We start from the raw sequence: 14,007 nt of genomic DNA, 5'->3' as shown, positions 1-14,007 counted from the left end.
TAAAATGATTTTTTTTTAAAAGAAAGATCAGTTTAATTTTACATTTAAAAAAAGATATATGCTGACCACCACAAGAGAAGTGCTAGGAGCAATCCCCACGTATGTTAGCAGGATAAATAAAAGAAGGAGAGAAAAGGAGCCATATATAATTCTGCTTTCGGCTGTAGTGCAGCATCACACCAGTAATTAAAAGGGAAATTAAGTCCTCCTAAGATTTTTAACGCATCGTATGTCTAAAAATTGGTAATGTTTGGTTGTGAAATTAAGTCAGACCTGTATTTACATCATAAGTATAGAAAGTAAATTTTAGCAAGTGATGAATCAAGGCAGAAAACCAGGATGTGCTTTCTATTCTAATAATCTTTGACAAAGCATTAAACGCTAAGGGTCTTTATTGTAAAAGATATACTAAATGAAGCTACACGTTAAAAAGTAGACTAGCTTACAATCTTACTATTTAGATGGGGTAATGTGGAGAAGGTTCATAAAGAGCCATTTAGATTTATGAGAATTCTTTTGAGTCACGTTTTCCAAAAACATTTAAAGGTATAGAATCACTTAAACACAGTCTCCATCAGAGTCCTGTTGGTTTTGGTTTGCAGCTCTCTCTTGTTTGTAATTGTTGTAATGGAGAAGCAATGGTTGCAAAGTTAAATTTGGCTCTGAGTGAAATGTAATGAGTAAATTTGTGGGGGAAACATTTAAGGATGTATTTTGAAGAAGTCTCCTTCATTATTCTGGTACTGGAGGCTTAGAAAAGCTCACTTCCTATTTTTCCTTATTTTAGATGCTACACAAAGAGTTCTAGGGAAGAAAAGAAAAAGTTGACTATTTTTTTAAGCTTTTCACTGTGTTTATATAAACATTTCTCAAGGAAAGATACAGTTTTTAAATTAGAAGGAAAAACTCACAAGGAACTCACAGGCTGGAGCCAAAAAGAGAATAGCTATGAAATTCACACAAAGGTATGACAGAGACTGTCAGAAAAGACTCTAGAGGAAAGTGTTGAATGGATTATATAAAAACTCAAGCAAAAGAACAGGTTTCTCAATACTCTTTACTGTTCTCTCCCAATTACTATGTTTTACAGATAATTTCTTCTTAGTTTTACTTAAATATATTGAATTAGAAATCTTTCAAGACTCAATTCTTCCTAATAGGTCTGTCAAATGTAATAATACAGAAGGACATTGATTTATATATAAAAGCAATACATATAATTTTCCCCAAAACTACCTGGTAGGCACATAGGATCTTTTATTTCCCCAAAGTGAGACATTTTGAAGTTAAAACAACGGATTTGGAAGCTATATTAATTAATTTGGGTCAAAATGAAAGATAACTTCCTTTGGCAATTAATATCACAGAATACATAATTGGGAATCCAGGCATTAAAAAATGATAGCTTCCTCTATCTAGTCTTCTTCAGATAGACTGATAGCTGATGTCTCTTCTAATTAATAATGGACATTACAGGGCGGAGGAAAATTTAGGGCATAAGCAATAAGGTAGCTTTTTCCTCAATTTCTGAGATGTTATTAGATCACATTTGAACCACGTCTTTCACTTACACTGGTAGTAAAAACCTACAACAATTCCCATTTATAAGATGATTAATGATCAACTGGAAGAAGTTCCAGTGACTATTCTTCAACAAGGAAAGGCAGCCTAGAGCAGTGCAGTGCAACACAAACACTAAAATCCAACAGAACGTGACTGAGGAGAGCAAGACAAGATGTAGACCTGCTTTTCTGTAACAAAATCAGCATAGTGCAAGGACCACATTAGAAGGATTCAAATGAATACCATTAGTGAATACAATCATATATAGGCAAAAGCATATACTATGTAACAATGGATATTTTCTATGCCACAATATAAAGAATCATTAAGACCCAGCGAGTCTGAATTTCCAATTTATTCTAAAATTTATTTGGCTTTGGATGCTTCCTTTGAAACCCACTGCCATTTCAATAGTGGGATGTATATATATATGTAAAATATAATAGATGCATGTAAAATATAATGTATATATTTGATTTTTAAAGAAAAACATAAAAGATGAAGATAATTTTTACTCTGCATTTGGAAAATTGTATAATATGCTTTCACAATTTGCATGTATGTGGAAAGCTACAAAATTTCAGGAAACATTATCTAGTTTTTCTTTCATTCTTCCCCATGAATTTTTAATTTGCTTCTAGAAGAACTAAAAAATGCACACAGCGAATGTCAGCACTTCCACAGGGAGGGCGGTCATTTGTTGGTGTTCTTTCGGGATCTGCCTAGCAAGACTCACTTGTGTGTCTTTCCACTTGGTGATGAAGCTGTTCTCTATGTCCATTTGTTTGACTTGGTCTTCTTTAACCTGTGTACGATAGAATTTCAGAGATTCTTATACAGTAGGTCACAAGGAGCTTCAGCACTCATCCTCAGGAAACCCTTCAGCAATTTAAATGCCAACCAGTTAACAATAGATGAGAATGGCCATGTTAATCAGCCTGGACCTGCATATGTAGGGCTAGAGATAAAGCAAGATAGAGTCTTAATAAAATTCACATCATTTTTTGCATAATAAGAATTCAGGATGCAGACTGATGTGGAAGTCTGATTGGTAAGGAGTAATAAGTGAAGAGGCTGATGACTGGTTCCATAAAGTTTGTATAATTTTGATACAAAAATTCATTTCTTAAATGGAAACATTCATTAAGTGATTATTACGCTTCCACTATTCTGTTCAAGTTGGGCTTAGCCAGGCTATTAGACAACTATGATTTTCTATGAATAGGGGAGTATAATAAAATAAAGAGAGCATTTAAAGCCACACATGATTTTATTTTTCTCTACTCATGGCCTTTTGCAGCATCAGAATCATGGCTACCAAAAAGGTCGCTATTGTTTAAAAGGCATGCACACATAAAAGACAGCAAAGATAAAGAGAAGAAAGAGCGTTCAACAATACTGGTGTTCATTACTATGTCAATTAAGATATACACGCTGCTCTTGTATTGAAATGGTTTCTCTTTGCAAAGAATTCTTGTGCTGTTATAATAATAATTATGAAATCTTCGCATGGTTAACCTTTACATTATAGTTTCCCAAATTATTTAGCCTACTGCCCTCTTTTCAGACACAAAAAATTACTCAATGGTCCCCTTAGCATTTAAAAACTTTACCGTAGCCCACAGTCCAGGATAACGTGTCGGAGCAAAAAGGAGTGAGAAGGCGGAAGGCCCTCAGTGAGAGGGATTGACAAGGTGGCTGCAACAATGGACTCAGGATGGTGCAGGACTGGGCGATGTCTCATTCTGTTGTCAACGGGGTCGCTATGTGTTGGAACTTACTGGATGGCATCTAACACCATCACCACCACTAACGCATTATCCACTTGGGGAAACACTGCTTTGCATAAACCCACTTGATTTCATTGGTATGCCCACAAATTTGAAAGACAAGTAGCTTTATAGAACACCATTTAATGGAATGTTCAGAAAAACGGAATGACAAATCTGAGTTGCCAAAGCTAGTTAGGTGATGGACCTGCACCATCGATCCCTTATCCCCCTGCCCCTCAAACTCCAACTAAAACTTGACTGTTTTTAATGAGTCAATCCTGATTCATAGCGACCACCAGGACCGAGTCGAATGTCCCATAGGGATTCCGTGGGTAAGATCTTCGCAGAAGCAGATTGCCACACGTCCCCTATGGAGAAGCTAGTGGGTCTGCACTGCAGCCCTTCAGTTATGTGCCAAGTGCTTTAGCCACCGCATCACCAGGCCTCTTCTCTCCGCATCCCCCATTTCAAAGGCTGTGCTCATTTCCTCCATTTCTACTTCCTTCTTTGAACCAATAAATCTTTCTTATCCTAGCAGTTTTCTGATAATATATGAAAACGTTAACTTCAACAAAATAGCAAATAGGAAAGCCAAATAAGTAAAACAGGGATGTGACAGTAAAAGCTGTTTAATAACAGTACTTCAGAATTTTCCTCTTTTTTAACCAATGAGAATTAAATTAGCAAAATCTTAACTGTTGTCAGGTGACGAGTTTAACATCCTGGTTTTTATTTACCAATTTATAACCTCACACTTCTCTAAGTAGACATACTTAATGTAGACACATCCTTAGGAGAGAGAAAACAAAATACACAAACAGAAACGTAAATGTTCTAAAAACAGAACAATTCTGTCCAGCAGGCACCAGATGGCAAGAAAACTTTAAAGACTGAAGTAAATTAATTGTTACAGCTTAGAAAGCAAGATATCTTTTAAGTTAACTATCACTATCTCTTATCTTCAAATATTCATAAAGACCAGCATAAAAACATCCTAAAATACATATCTTTGTATCAAACTGTTTGAACAAGAGCAGGTACAGATATTTACCTCAAATATTTCAACATAATTATTTATTAGATCTTCAATAACATTCACTTCTTCACTAGTTTGTCCCTTCGTTTGAAATAAACAAGAGGAAAAGACCATCGCCAAATTATGAGCGTTCATGTGACTGATTTCTGAGCATTTCTGTACCCTGTTAGAAAAAACACACAGCCAGTTATAACTCATTTCTATTTGAAAATTGCATAAAACGATAGAGCATTAGCACTTAGTTATCATTTTTAAAAAAGCACACATTGGATGCCTCAGATAGAAAAGGTGTTATGGTGATTAGAAAACTACAACAACAAAAACTGTCTGCATGGTTCTTGATTCCAAGTAGTTTCCAGACTAGCGAATAACACAAAAACGAAGTTAAGGAAGAGCTCAGTCCCAGTTACAAAGTAGTACTTGATTAATGATGTAAAGGAGAGACTGGTCACTTCAGAGAATTCCACAAAATCGGACAGCCTGTGGCTAAATATAAAGGCGTGTTTGAAGGAGGATGAAAGCTGGCTGGAACTGACGCTCGGATGAAAAGGATAAAATGGGGCAGCGCCTGTGTAGCAAACAGGCAAGAAAAGCCAAGTAGGAACACAAGGTAGCAGAGTTCCAAATTCCAGGGTCAGGGCTGGGCTCAATTTTCAGGAATTTGCTATCAGCTGAGAGTGTCTGGTAGCATGTGTTTGCTTGGTTACTCACAACAGAATCCTCTCAAAAAGCAACACTTGATTTAAAAAAATCATCCACATATTTTCTGGATATACAGAAACCTGGTTCTTTCTAATAATGAAGTTGTTTCTCTGAGACTTAGTTTCCTTGAGGAAACTATTTGGGTCTATGCGAGGCATATTTGGGTCTATGCCAGTAGGTCTTACAGTGAGCGTGTAAAGTGTTCACAAATTAAATGTAATAAAAAATTACAGTGGTAGTCCTGGGGGGCGGGGGCAAAAAACAACTGTCAGCTGTCAACTCTGACTCATAGTGACCCATCAGGATAGGGTACCAGCGCCCATGTGGGTTTCGCAGATTGTAAATCCATGCAGGAGTAGGAAGCTTGGTATCTCTCCTGTGGAGGGGCTGGCAGTTTTGAACACATAACCCACATTATGTACATAAAAATGTACTACAGGTGACGTGTGATACATATGAACATCTGTATTCATTCTTCGGTCACTCACTGAAATACAGCAGCTGCTTGAATGCCTGTTGAAATACATTTGGAGAATTTTAAATACAAAGTGAAATACAAATTCCACCAAAGGAAGAGAGTATAGCAAGACCATGCGAGGTCTATTAAAAAACAAACAAACATAGAGTCTAGTAGGTACCTGAAAAAGTGAAGAAACACGACAGTGACATATATGGTAATGTAAAGTATAAGATAATGCCAAATTGTGCAGCAGAGTTAGTGAAGCAAGGGTGCTCAGATCTACAAGATGGCCAAGCACTTCATTATTACTCTGGACTTCCCAGTAATGTACTTCGTAGTACTACTGTACTATGTATCCACAATGCCTGCCTCTGCAGTCCCTAGCTGCAGCTAAATAGCACTATAGGTGAATAATTAATATTTGATGGATTTAAATAATGTTAGTCATGGATCATTAGGAAATGAATTAAATGTGAAATCAACTTGATCGCATCCAACTTTTGAAACTATTGACCATTCTTGTTCTCCTGGAGATTTCTTGCTGACCATTCCTCTTTCAGCTCTGCTCCTCTCTCTTACTCTTAGTCCCGTTAGCTATCTTAAGTTCAGCACAAATGGGTGAAATATGCCAGTTCCTTTTCTCTGAGTTCTCTTCCTCCAGATGCCGGCATTCCCTCATTTCATAGCCTATTCCTTCTCGTCTCCCTCTGCCTCCAAAGTTAAACAAATTGTTATCTAGTCTGTCTGCCTCTGTTTTCCCACTTCCCAGCCAACAGGAGAGAGTCTAAATATTTGATCAGTAACTCGTTTATCACTTAACAGAAGACAACGCAAACAACAGGTCTGACCTGCGAAGTCTTTCATAGTTTCCTGTGGGGCAATCTAGCATCCTAGTTCCCAGTAACACCCTTCATCCATTTGGCATTCTTATTTTCTGGGTCCAACTTACATGTCCTTCTCTGGTGGGTCTGTGGATTATACTTTGGGCTGCTAACTACAAGATTTGCAGTTCAAATTCACCAGCGGCTCCTTTGGAGAAAGACAGGGTTGCCTGGTCCCATAAAGATTTACAGTCTTGGAAACCCTATGCAGGGTCATGATGAATCAAAATGACATTGGCTTTGGTGTTTTTGTTTTCCCTTCCTTCCAAATTTAGGGGACTTACTGCCCTGACACAGACAATGTTTTACTTTAATTTTTTTTCATCCAATAATGGACTTACATTAAGTTTGGGTGAAATATAAAGCAAGAATACAGAAATGAGAGTTTATAAAGTATCTACCATCCAAAAGAAAAACAAAAGTGTGGAGAATGAGATCCAGGAGCGGGAGTCTGCCCCTCTACTTCCCCTCTTTCCAACTTCCCTCTCAAATGAGTTTTTAAATTCTTCCCTATGCACTAGCTGCATCGAGGGCAATCTACTTGATTATCTTGGATTCATGTAAGAAATTCCCCTGCCTTAACTGAAATGACCTGAAAAGTTCACGTATCCACCCACCTGTACAGGTGTTCAATTATAGCTGCCAGTGTTGCTCGGTTGACCATGGGAAGACTATGTATAAATGCTCCATACTTTTTAATTCTTTCTTTATCATCTTGAGTATCTGGAGGTGAAAAAATACAACAATTTAGGACTACCATGACATCCTTACAAATATTATATAGTATCAATATGTCTCTGAACACTATCTTATAACAATAGTCATAATTCTCTTGGTGAAAAATCAGCCTTTGGCAGAAAACTCTTCACACTTATACTAGTTACATTAGTAATTAACAATATAAAAGGACTTTGCAAAGCACATGGAAACATGGAATTAAAAAATTATGGAATTTTCCATTAATTGTTAAAAACACTTCTGGGGCATAGAGAAGCACAAGGGATATAAAACCCCAAGGTCCTTTGTTGTTAAGTGCCTCGAGCCAGTTCTGACTCACAGAGACTCCACGGACAGCAGAAGGAAACACAACCCCAGTCTTGCAGTGTCCTTACAATTGTTCCATGTTTGAGCCCGGTGTTGCAGTCAGTCACTGTGTCAATCCCTCTGTCAGGGGCCTTCCACCTTTTTGCGGGCCCTCCACTTTTCCAAGCATGGTGTCCTTCTCCAGGGACCGGTCTTTCCTGATAACATGCCCAAAATACACGAGATGAAGTCTTGCCATCTTTCCCTCTAAGGGGCATTCTGGCTGTACTTCCTCTAAGACAAATCTGTTTGTTATTCTGGTAGTTCATGCTACTTTCAATATTCTTCATTAACATCATAGCTCAAAGGCATCATCGCTCAATCTTTCTTATTCAATGTCCAACTTTCACATGCATATGAAATGACTGCAAATACCATGGTTTCTGTCAGGTGTCTGAGTCATCCAAGTAACATGCTTGTTTTTCAAAACTCTTAAGAAGGTCAGTGGTCACTGTAGGCTTAATTCACACATTGTTGTTAGGTGCCCCTGCTGCTAGTGCCCATTCATAGCGACCCTGTGGATAACGGAAGGCACACTGCCTGGTCCTGTGACATCATCCTGAGGGTTCTTATGTTTAAGCTCATCGATGCAGTCGTTGGGTGAGTCCGTCCTGCTAAGGCCTTTTTCTTTTTGGCTGTAGCACTGTTTTGCCAAGCGTGATGTCCTTCTCCAGACACTGGTCTCTCCTGACAACATCGCCAATGTATGTAAGGAGGAGTCTCCCTATCCTTGCCTCTCTTGCTGTACACTTGCTGAACTTCTTTTATGACCGATTTGTTTGTTCTTTTGGAAGTCCACATTACTTTCAATATTCTTTATCAGCACCATAATTCAAACCCATTGGTTCTTCTTCAGCCTTACTAATTCAATTAATGCACAATTTCACAAGAATTCAAGGCAAATGAAAATACCACGGCTTGGGTTAGGTGTACCTTAATCCTCAAAGTAACATCCCTGTTTTCCAACACCTAATGAAGTCTCAGTCAATCGTTTTGCCCAACGAATGCATTGTTTCATCTCTTGACCGCTGCTTCCATGAGCATTGACTGGGATCCAAGCAAGAGGAAATCCTTGAGTACTTCAGTCCTTCATTTGTTTATCATAATGTCACTTACTGGTCCAATGGGGTGCTTTTACGATTTTCTTAACATTGCATTGTAATCTACATTGAAGGCTGAAATCCATGGCTGTAGGCCAGTTATTTTTATCTTTTATATAGCCAAAATACTTTCAAAATGGTTGAACTTCACTTAGCCAGAATACATTCAATTAATTTCTCAAATTGGAGTACATGTTAGAGAAAAGCCAGAAGTATTTTAACTGCTGCTCTTTTATTTACATGTGAAAAATGGTATTTCTGATTCTTCTTTCCTTATGAAGTCACAAAACTCTTCTTAAGAGTTATAAACCATGTCAGATCTAGAGCTTCCTGTATTTCACCCATGATCTATGTGCTGGGCTATTAATCAGCCTGACTACCTCAACTATACGGAAGGATAAAGGGATAATCAGGGAAGCTGTGTGCAGGCACTAGTAACTATGCTCCAGACAAGAGAATGAACCTTCTAACACTGTAGGACACAGAACTTGGTTAAAAAGTCCATCCCAGTTTTGCGAGGGCAACAATTTGAAACCACCAGCTGCTCTGAGGGAGAAAGATGAGGCTTTTTACTCCCATAAAAATTTAGTCTCCTCTACTTCTTTGTACTTTCCTCTTATCCCACTATCATGCTCAGCCTTCATTTGGGTTTCAGGAGTTCCTCTCGGTTACATTGTCCTTGATTCAGCCCTGCCAGACCTCCTACACCCTCCTTGCCACTAATTTTGGAGGATGTACACTTGTACAGATAGGAACTGGAAACAAAGGGAGTCCAGGACAGATGAACTCCTTAGGACAAGTGGTGAGAGTGGTGATACCGGGAGGATGGAGGGAAGGTGAGGGAGAAAGGGGGAACAGATTACAAGGATCTACATGTAGCCTCCTCCCTGGGGGTCGGACGGCAGAGAAGTGGGTGAAGGGAGACGTCAGATGGGGTAAGATATGACAAAATAATAATAATTTATAAATTATCAAGGGTTCATGGGGGAGGGGTAGCAGGGAGGGAGGGGAAAATGAGGAGCTGATACCAAGGGCTCAAGTAGAAAGCAAATGTTTTAAGAATGATGAAGGAAACAAATGTACACAAGCTTGACACAATGGATGGATGTATGGATTGTGATAAGACTTGTACGAGCCCCCAATAAAATGATTTAAAAACAGAACAACAAAACCTTTAGTCTCAGAAGGTCACAGAGGCAGTTGTACCTGTTCTGCGAGTCAGAATAGGTTCAATGGCAGTGAGGTGAGAACCTGATTATTTCACAGAGAGATGAACAAGGAGTAGTAACTTCCACTCTCTGAATTCTAAAAGTCAAATAACTGCAGGAACTGGAGACAGGATTCCCCCAAGGTTTCAGACTCTAGTGGATGAAGGGTGGTGACCTGATCTAATCTACTAGTTGCTAGGGAAAATAAAAGGTCATACTTCAAATCAATATCTGTGCTTACTCTAATGCAGTGGTTCTCAATCTTCCTAATGCTGCAACCTTTTAATATAAGTTCCTCATGCTGTCGTGACCCCCAACCATAAAATTATTTTCGTTGCTACTTCATCACTGTCATTTTGCTACTGTTATGAAATGGATGACCCTGTGAAAGGGTTCTTTGACCCCCCAAAGGGGTTGCAGCCACAGGTTGAGAACCGCTGATCTAATGGAAGGGGGCTACATTCATGTGTTTTCTCTCAATTCTCAAGTACACTCAGAAACACTACTTTTCATTTGGAAATATGACTTTACAGGTGCTGCATAGCCCGAGCTATTTTATTCACAGAATGCCAGCAGCACATTAACGATTCTTTAAAAGAACACGGTCATTTGTAAAGGGTATTAGGATCCCTGGGGATGTTAGAAATTCCCTGACACATTTTCAAGTACATTTCGATTCCAAACGGCAACCACTATCTCTTTTGCAGCCTGCACATGAGATGTGTAAAAAGTAAGCAGGGTTGTATTGGGTTAAAAGCGCAGTCAATGATTTTCAAAAACAAAGGACAGGGGCTGAAGGGCAGTAATATTGTATTACTAGGTTATCCTGAAAATGAATTAAGAATTATTTAGCATCTCTAAAATCCAAGGAGTCCCTAGGCAGCACAAATGTTTAAGCATTGAACCATTCAATGAAACGCTGCCAGTTCAAGGTAGCTCTGGTGGTATAGTGATTACGCATTGGGCTATAATCTACAAGGGCAGTACAGTAGTTCAAAACCAGCAACAGCAAAATGGGAGGAAGATGAGGCTTTCTGTTACTCCTATAAAGAGTTACAGTATCTGGGAGAGGGAAAAAAAGAGTTATAGTCTCAAGGCTTCCCTATAGGATAGCTAGGAGGTGGCATCAACTCAATAGCAGTAAGTACAGGCAGTTCAAAGCCACCTGGCTTCAAAGTCACTTGGAAGCAAGGCGTGGCATTCTGCTTCCAAAGGTCACAGCTTTTAAAAATCTATGGAGCAATTCTACTCTGCAAACATGTGGCCTCCATGAGTCTGATATGACTTGATGGCAATTAACAATAACAAGAAGTAATCCAAACAAGTTCTCCAGTTATCAATCACAAGGGTAATTAATACATCCAGTATTAAAGCATGTTTTCAGGACCCCAAATTCCCTGCAATCTCAATTACTATAACATATTTTTACATATCTTTATCATATAATAATAAAGCAGCACTTTAAGTCACTTCTTTCTGATTGCAGTTGATAAAATGAAACCAGAATGGGCCAGAATATATGCACAATGTGTGCATTAGAATAGGGAAAATCACAGGTGGACGCCCTGATGGCACCCTAACTGCCCTCCCAGGAAGAATCCCAGCAGTGTGCTCCTTGCAGAGCAGCCACAGCTCTCCAGAAGGAGGGCACGGAGAAATGGTGGCCTGGCTCAAGAATGGCCGCCAAATATGACGACCATGATCTAAATGGCCATGATCTCAATGGGTGCAACTCTTCACAGTCCTGCCAATACTCCAGTCTCCTGTTTCAAGCTCCAGACAATTTAATGGTTCTTTGAAGATGAGTTTACCTACCATATTAATATTAGTATGCTACTGCTAAGGAATGTCAGGCCCTGAGACTGTAGTACTCTAGAGAGTTCTTCGAAGAGGTCACCCAGAGAGTTCCGGTATATCCTTGTCAGATCAAACATGACACACTTCTGACAGGTTGGGGGAGCTATAATTAATTTATATTATGGAGAGGGGGAGGTTATTTGGTTCAGGATTCAAAGAATTGTCCAACTGAACTCTCAAAGAAGTCATATTTAGGTGAAATGTGAACACATTTCTTCAGACACACGTCTGCAACTTGCCAAATATCTTTTCTTGGGGGGCAGACAAAAATAAGACTTCCTTGTCAATAAATCTGAAAAAATATCAAAGCAAATAAAATATAGAATTAAGTAATTAAATAAGAAAAGCTATATTTTCATAGCAATATAACCCTCTTCTTACTAACCCTAACTAGAGTTATTTCTGATTTTTTTTTTTAAGCTGTGGATATTTTGTGACATGATTTCATAATTAATTCCTTGAAATTTTTTATTGGTTAAGCTTTAAACACATATTTTGTATAAAAAGGCAGGACTTTTCAACTTAGTCATATCAAATTGTCTAATTTAAAGGTCATTTTACAAAATTTCCTGAAGTGCATTAGATTTATAAGGATAAAATAGAGTAGTACATTCTGGTATAACTGAATAACAAAGTTTTAAATTAAAAGACATTAAGATGAAAAATTATATTTTCTGAGAACGATATAAACTCAGGAAATGTTAATGGCATATTAATTAAAAATAAAGATGTTTTATATACAAATTACTCACACATGAGACAAAGACTATAAAACAGATGTAAAAATAAAAACAATTTTATGAAAAAGATGGGATTAATGGCAATATTCATATTTAAAAGTCTATATTGCAATATTTCAATAAAAGGAGTTATTTTGCATTAATGGAAATAAAAAAGGTATTTTACTGAAATAAGTTTGCCTCAATGAGTGATAAACTACATTTCTAGGGTCATTTCTTTAATAGGTTTTATTATATGACAACAAAACTTCTGTACTTCATTAGGCAGTATCTGGGGTACATGATGCTAGCAACAATGAAAGCGGATCTTATCAATACTAAAGAAGTACAATACTCATAAAAGACAAGCAAAAGTTTCATATAGAGAAATCTCACAAAACTAATTATTTTATTAAACTCTTCATTTTATCTTTAATGAGAAATTAATGGCATACATGGATTTGGATACACTTCCAAATTTAAAACAAAGTAAGTGCTAAGAAACTTACTAAAAACTAAGTACATAAAACACTATTTAATCATTATAATTACAGCTTTCCTTTGTACTAGATTCAAATAATGTTAACATTTGCACATGTTATGTTCTAAGCCATTATGCACACTGTTCCTTTCAAATACATATTTGAAAGGAACAGACGATCAAAAACAGCAAAGAAAAACCTATGTGGGTTAGATGAGAAGGCAAGCATTCATTACGCTCGCCGTGTTCTGTGTTACCTAAAGCAGAGATCCAGTATGGATAGAGCGCCTTGGTGAGAAGGGCGTCGTCAATGTCCGAGAGGAAACTTTTCAATACGCCCGTCACATCCTCGAGCTGATGTTTTCCGGCCCTCAGTTTAACGCTTCTAGCATCCTTTTTGAAACTCTCCAAAAGTTCGCTTATGTGCAAAGGGTCACCATCCTTTCGATAGATATATTTGCATCCCAAACCTTTGTTTTCCAACAAAGAAGAAAAAAAAATACTGTTTAAAATCAAAGTTCACTTTGATATTTAAAAACAGAAAACAAATCTTTGTATGGGAATGATGAATAAATCATTATCCAAAAGAGGTGATGTAAGCATGCATGAAGAGTGTAGACAATATTCCCCTCTAACTTCAGTCATTAACAAACCTGAAAAAACAATATTCCACACTGGGCTGTTAGCAACCCCCTTATCAATTTCTTCATTTCACTATAGTACCTAGATCCTTCCCCTCAAATGTCCTATCTTTCCATCGTCCCCAGAACACAGCCTTGTCTCTGATTTTACTGTCACAGAGAAGCTTCTTTGAAATCTCTCCCACCTCCTGTCTGCACATCTTTATATCAATTTCTCCACATCCATTCTTTATTCCAGGTGAAGTACTGAGTCAACGGTGTTAGTGATTTATCAAGTGGCCACTGAAAGTAGCAATAATGATTAGTCGGGATAGGTGTGATGGTGAGGAAGACACACAGATAAAAATCCTCCTGCCACAGGAAAAGAGGGACCAGACTTCAACCCAGTGCTCCAAGGTGTGAAGACAACATGCCGGTGCGGAGTAGGGAATCAGTGGAGAGGTCTGGGGGGCTGGTCCCAGCCCCCAATACTAAGTGGATGCCTGCCCCTCCCCCGAGAAGAAT

The 14,007-nt window shown here is 38.1% G+C and overlaps 1 protein-coding gene across 3 annotated transcripts in view; it reads right to left on the bottom strand.

Moving 5' to 3' along the window:
• ARAP2 (ArfGAP with RhoGAP domain, ankyrin repeat and PH domain 2) overlaps positions 1-14,007 on the bottom strand; it is a 243,037-nt gene that overhangs the window by 44,758 nt on the left and 184,272 nt on the right. For all 3 annotated transcript variants that reach the window (XM_045284220.1, XM_045284222.1, XM_045284221.1), the window contains exons 21-24: positions 13,120-13,332; positions 7,032-7,137; positions 4,387-4,534; positions 2,300-2,368 (exon numbers count right to left, since the gene is read on the bottom strand). In XM_045284220.1, coding sequence (XP_045140155.1) covers positions 2,300-2,368; positions 4,387-4,534; positions 7,032-7,137; positions 13,120-13,332 — 536 coding nt within the window. The remainder of the gene's footprint in view (positions 1-2,299; positions 2,369-4,386; positions 4,535-7,031; positions 7,138-13,119; positions 13,333-14,007) is intronic.

Source organism: Echinops telfairi, unplaced genomic scaffold, assembly GCF_000313985.2.
Source record: "Echinops telfairi isolate 266 unplaced genomic scaffold, ASM31398v2 ScPeMD7_7468;HRSCAF=8506_0, whole genome shotgun sequence".
NCBI classification, from domain to species: Eukaryota; Metazoa; Chordata; class Mammalia; order Afrosoricida; family Tenrecidae; genus Echinops; species Echinops telfairi.
Note: the sequence above shows the minus strand (reverse complement) of the source record. Positions and strands in the feature narration are given on the sequence as shown.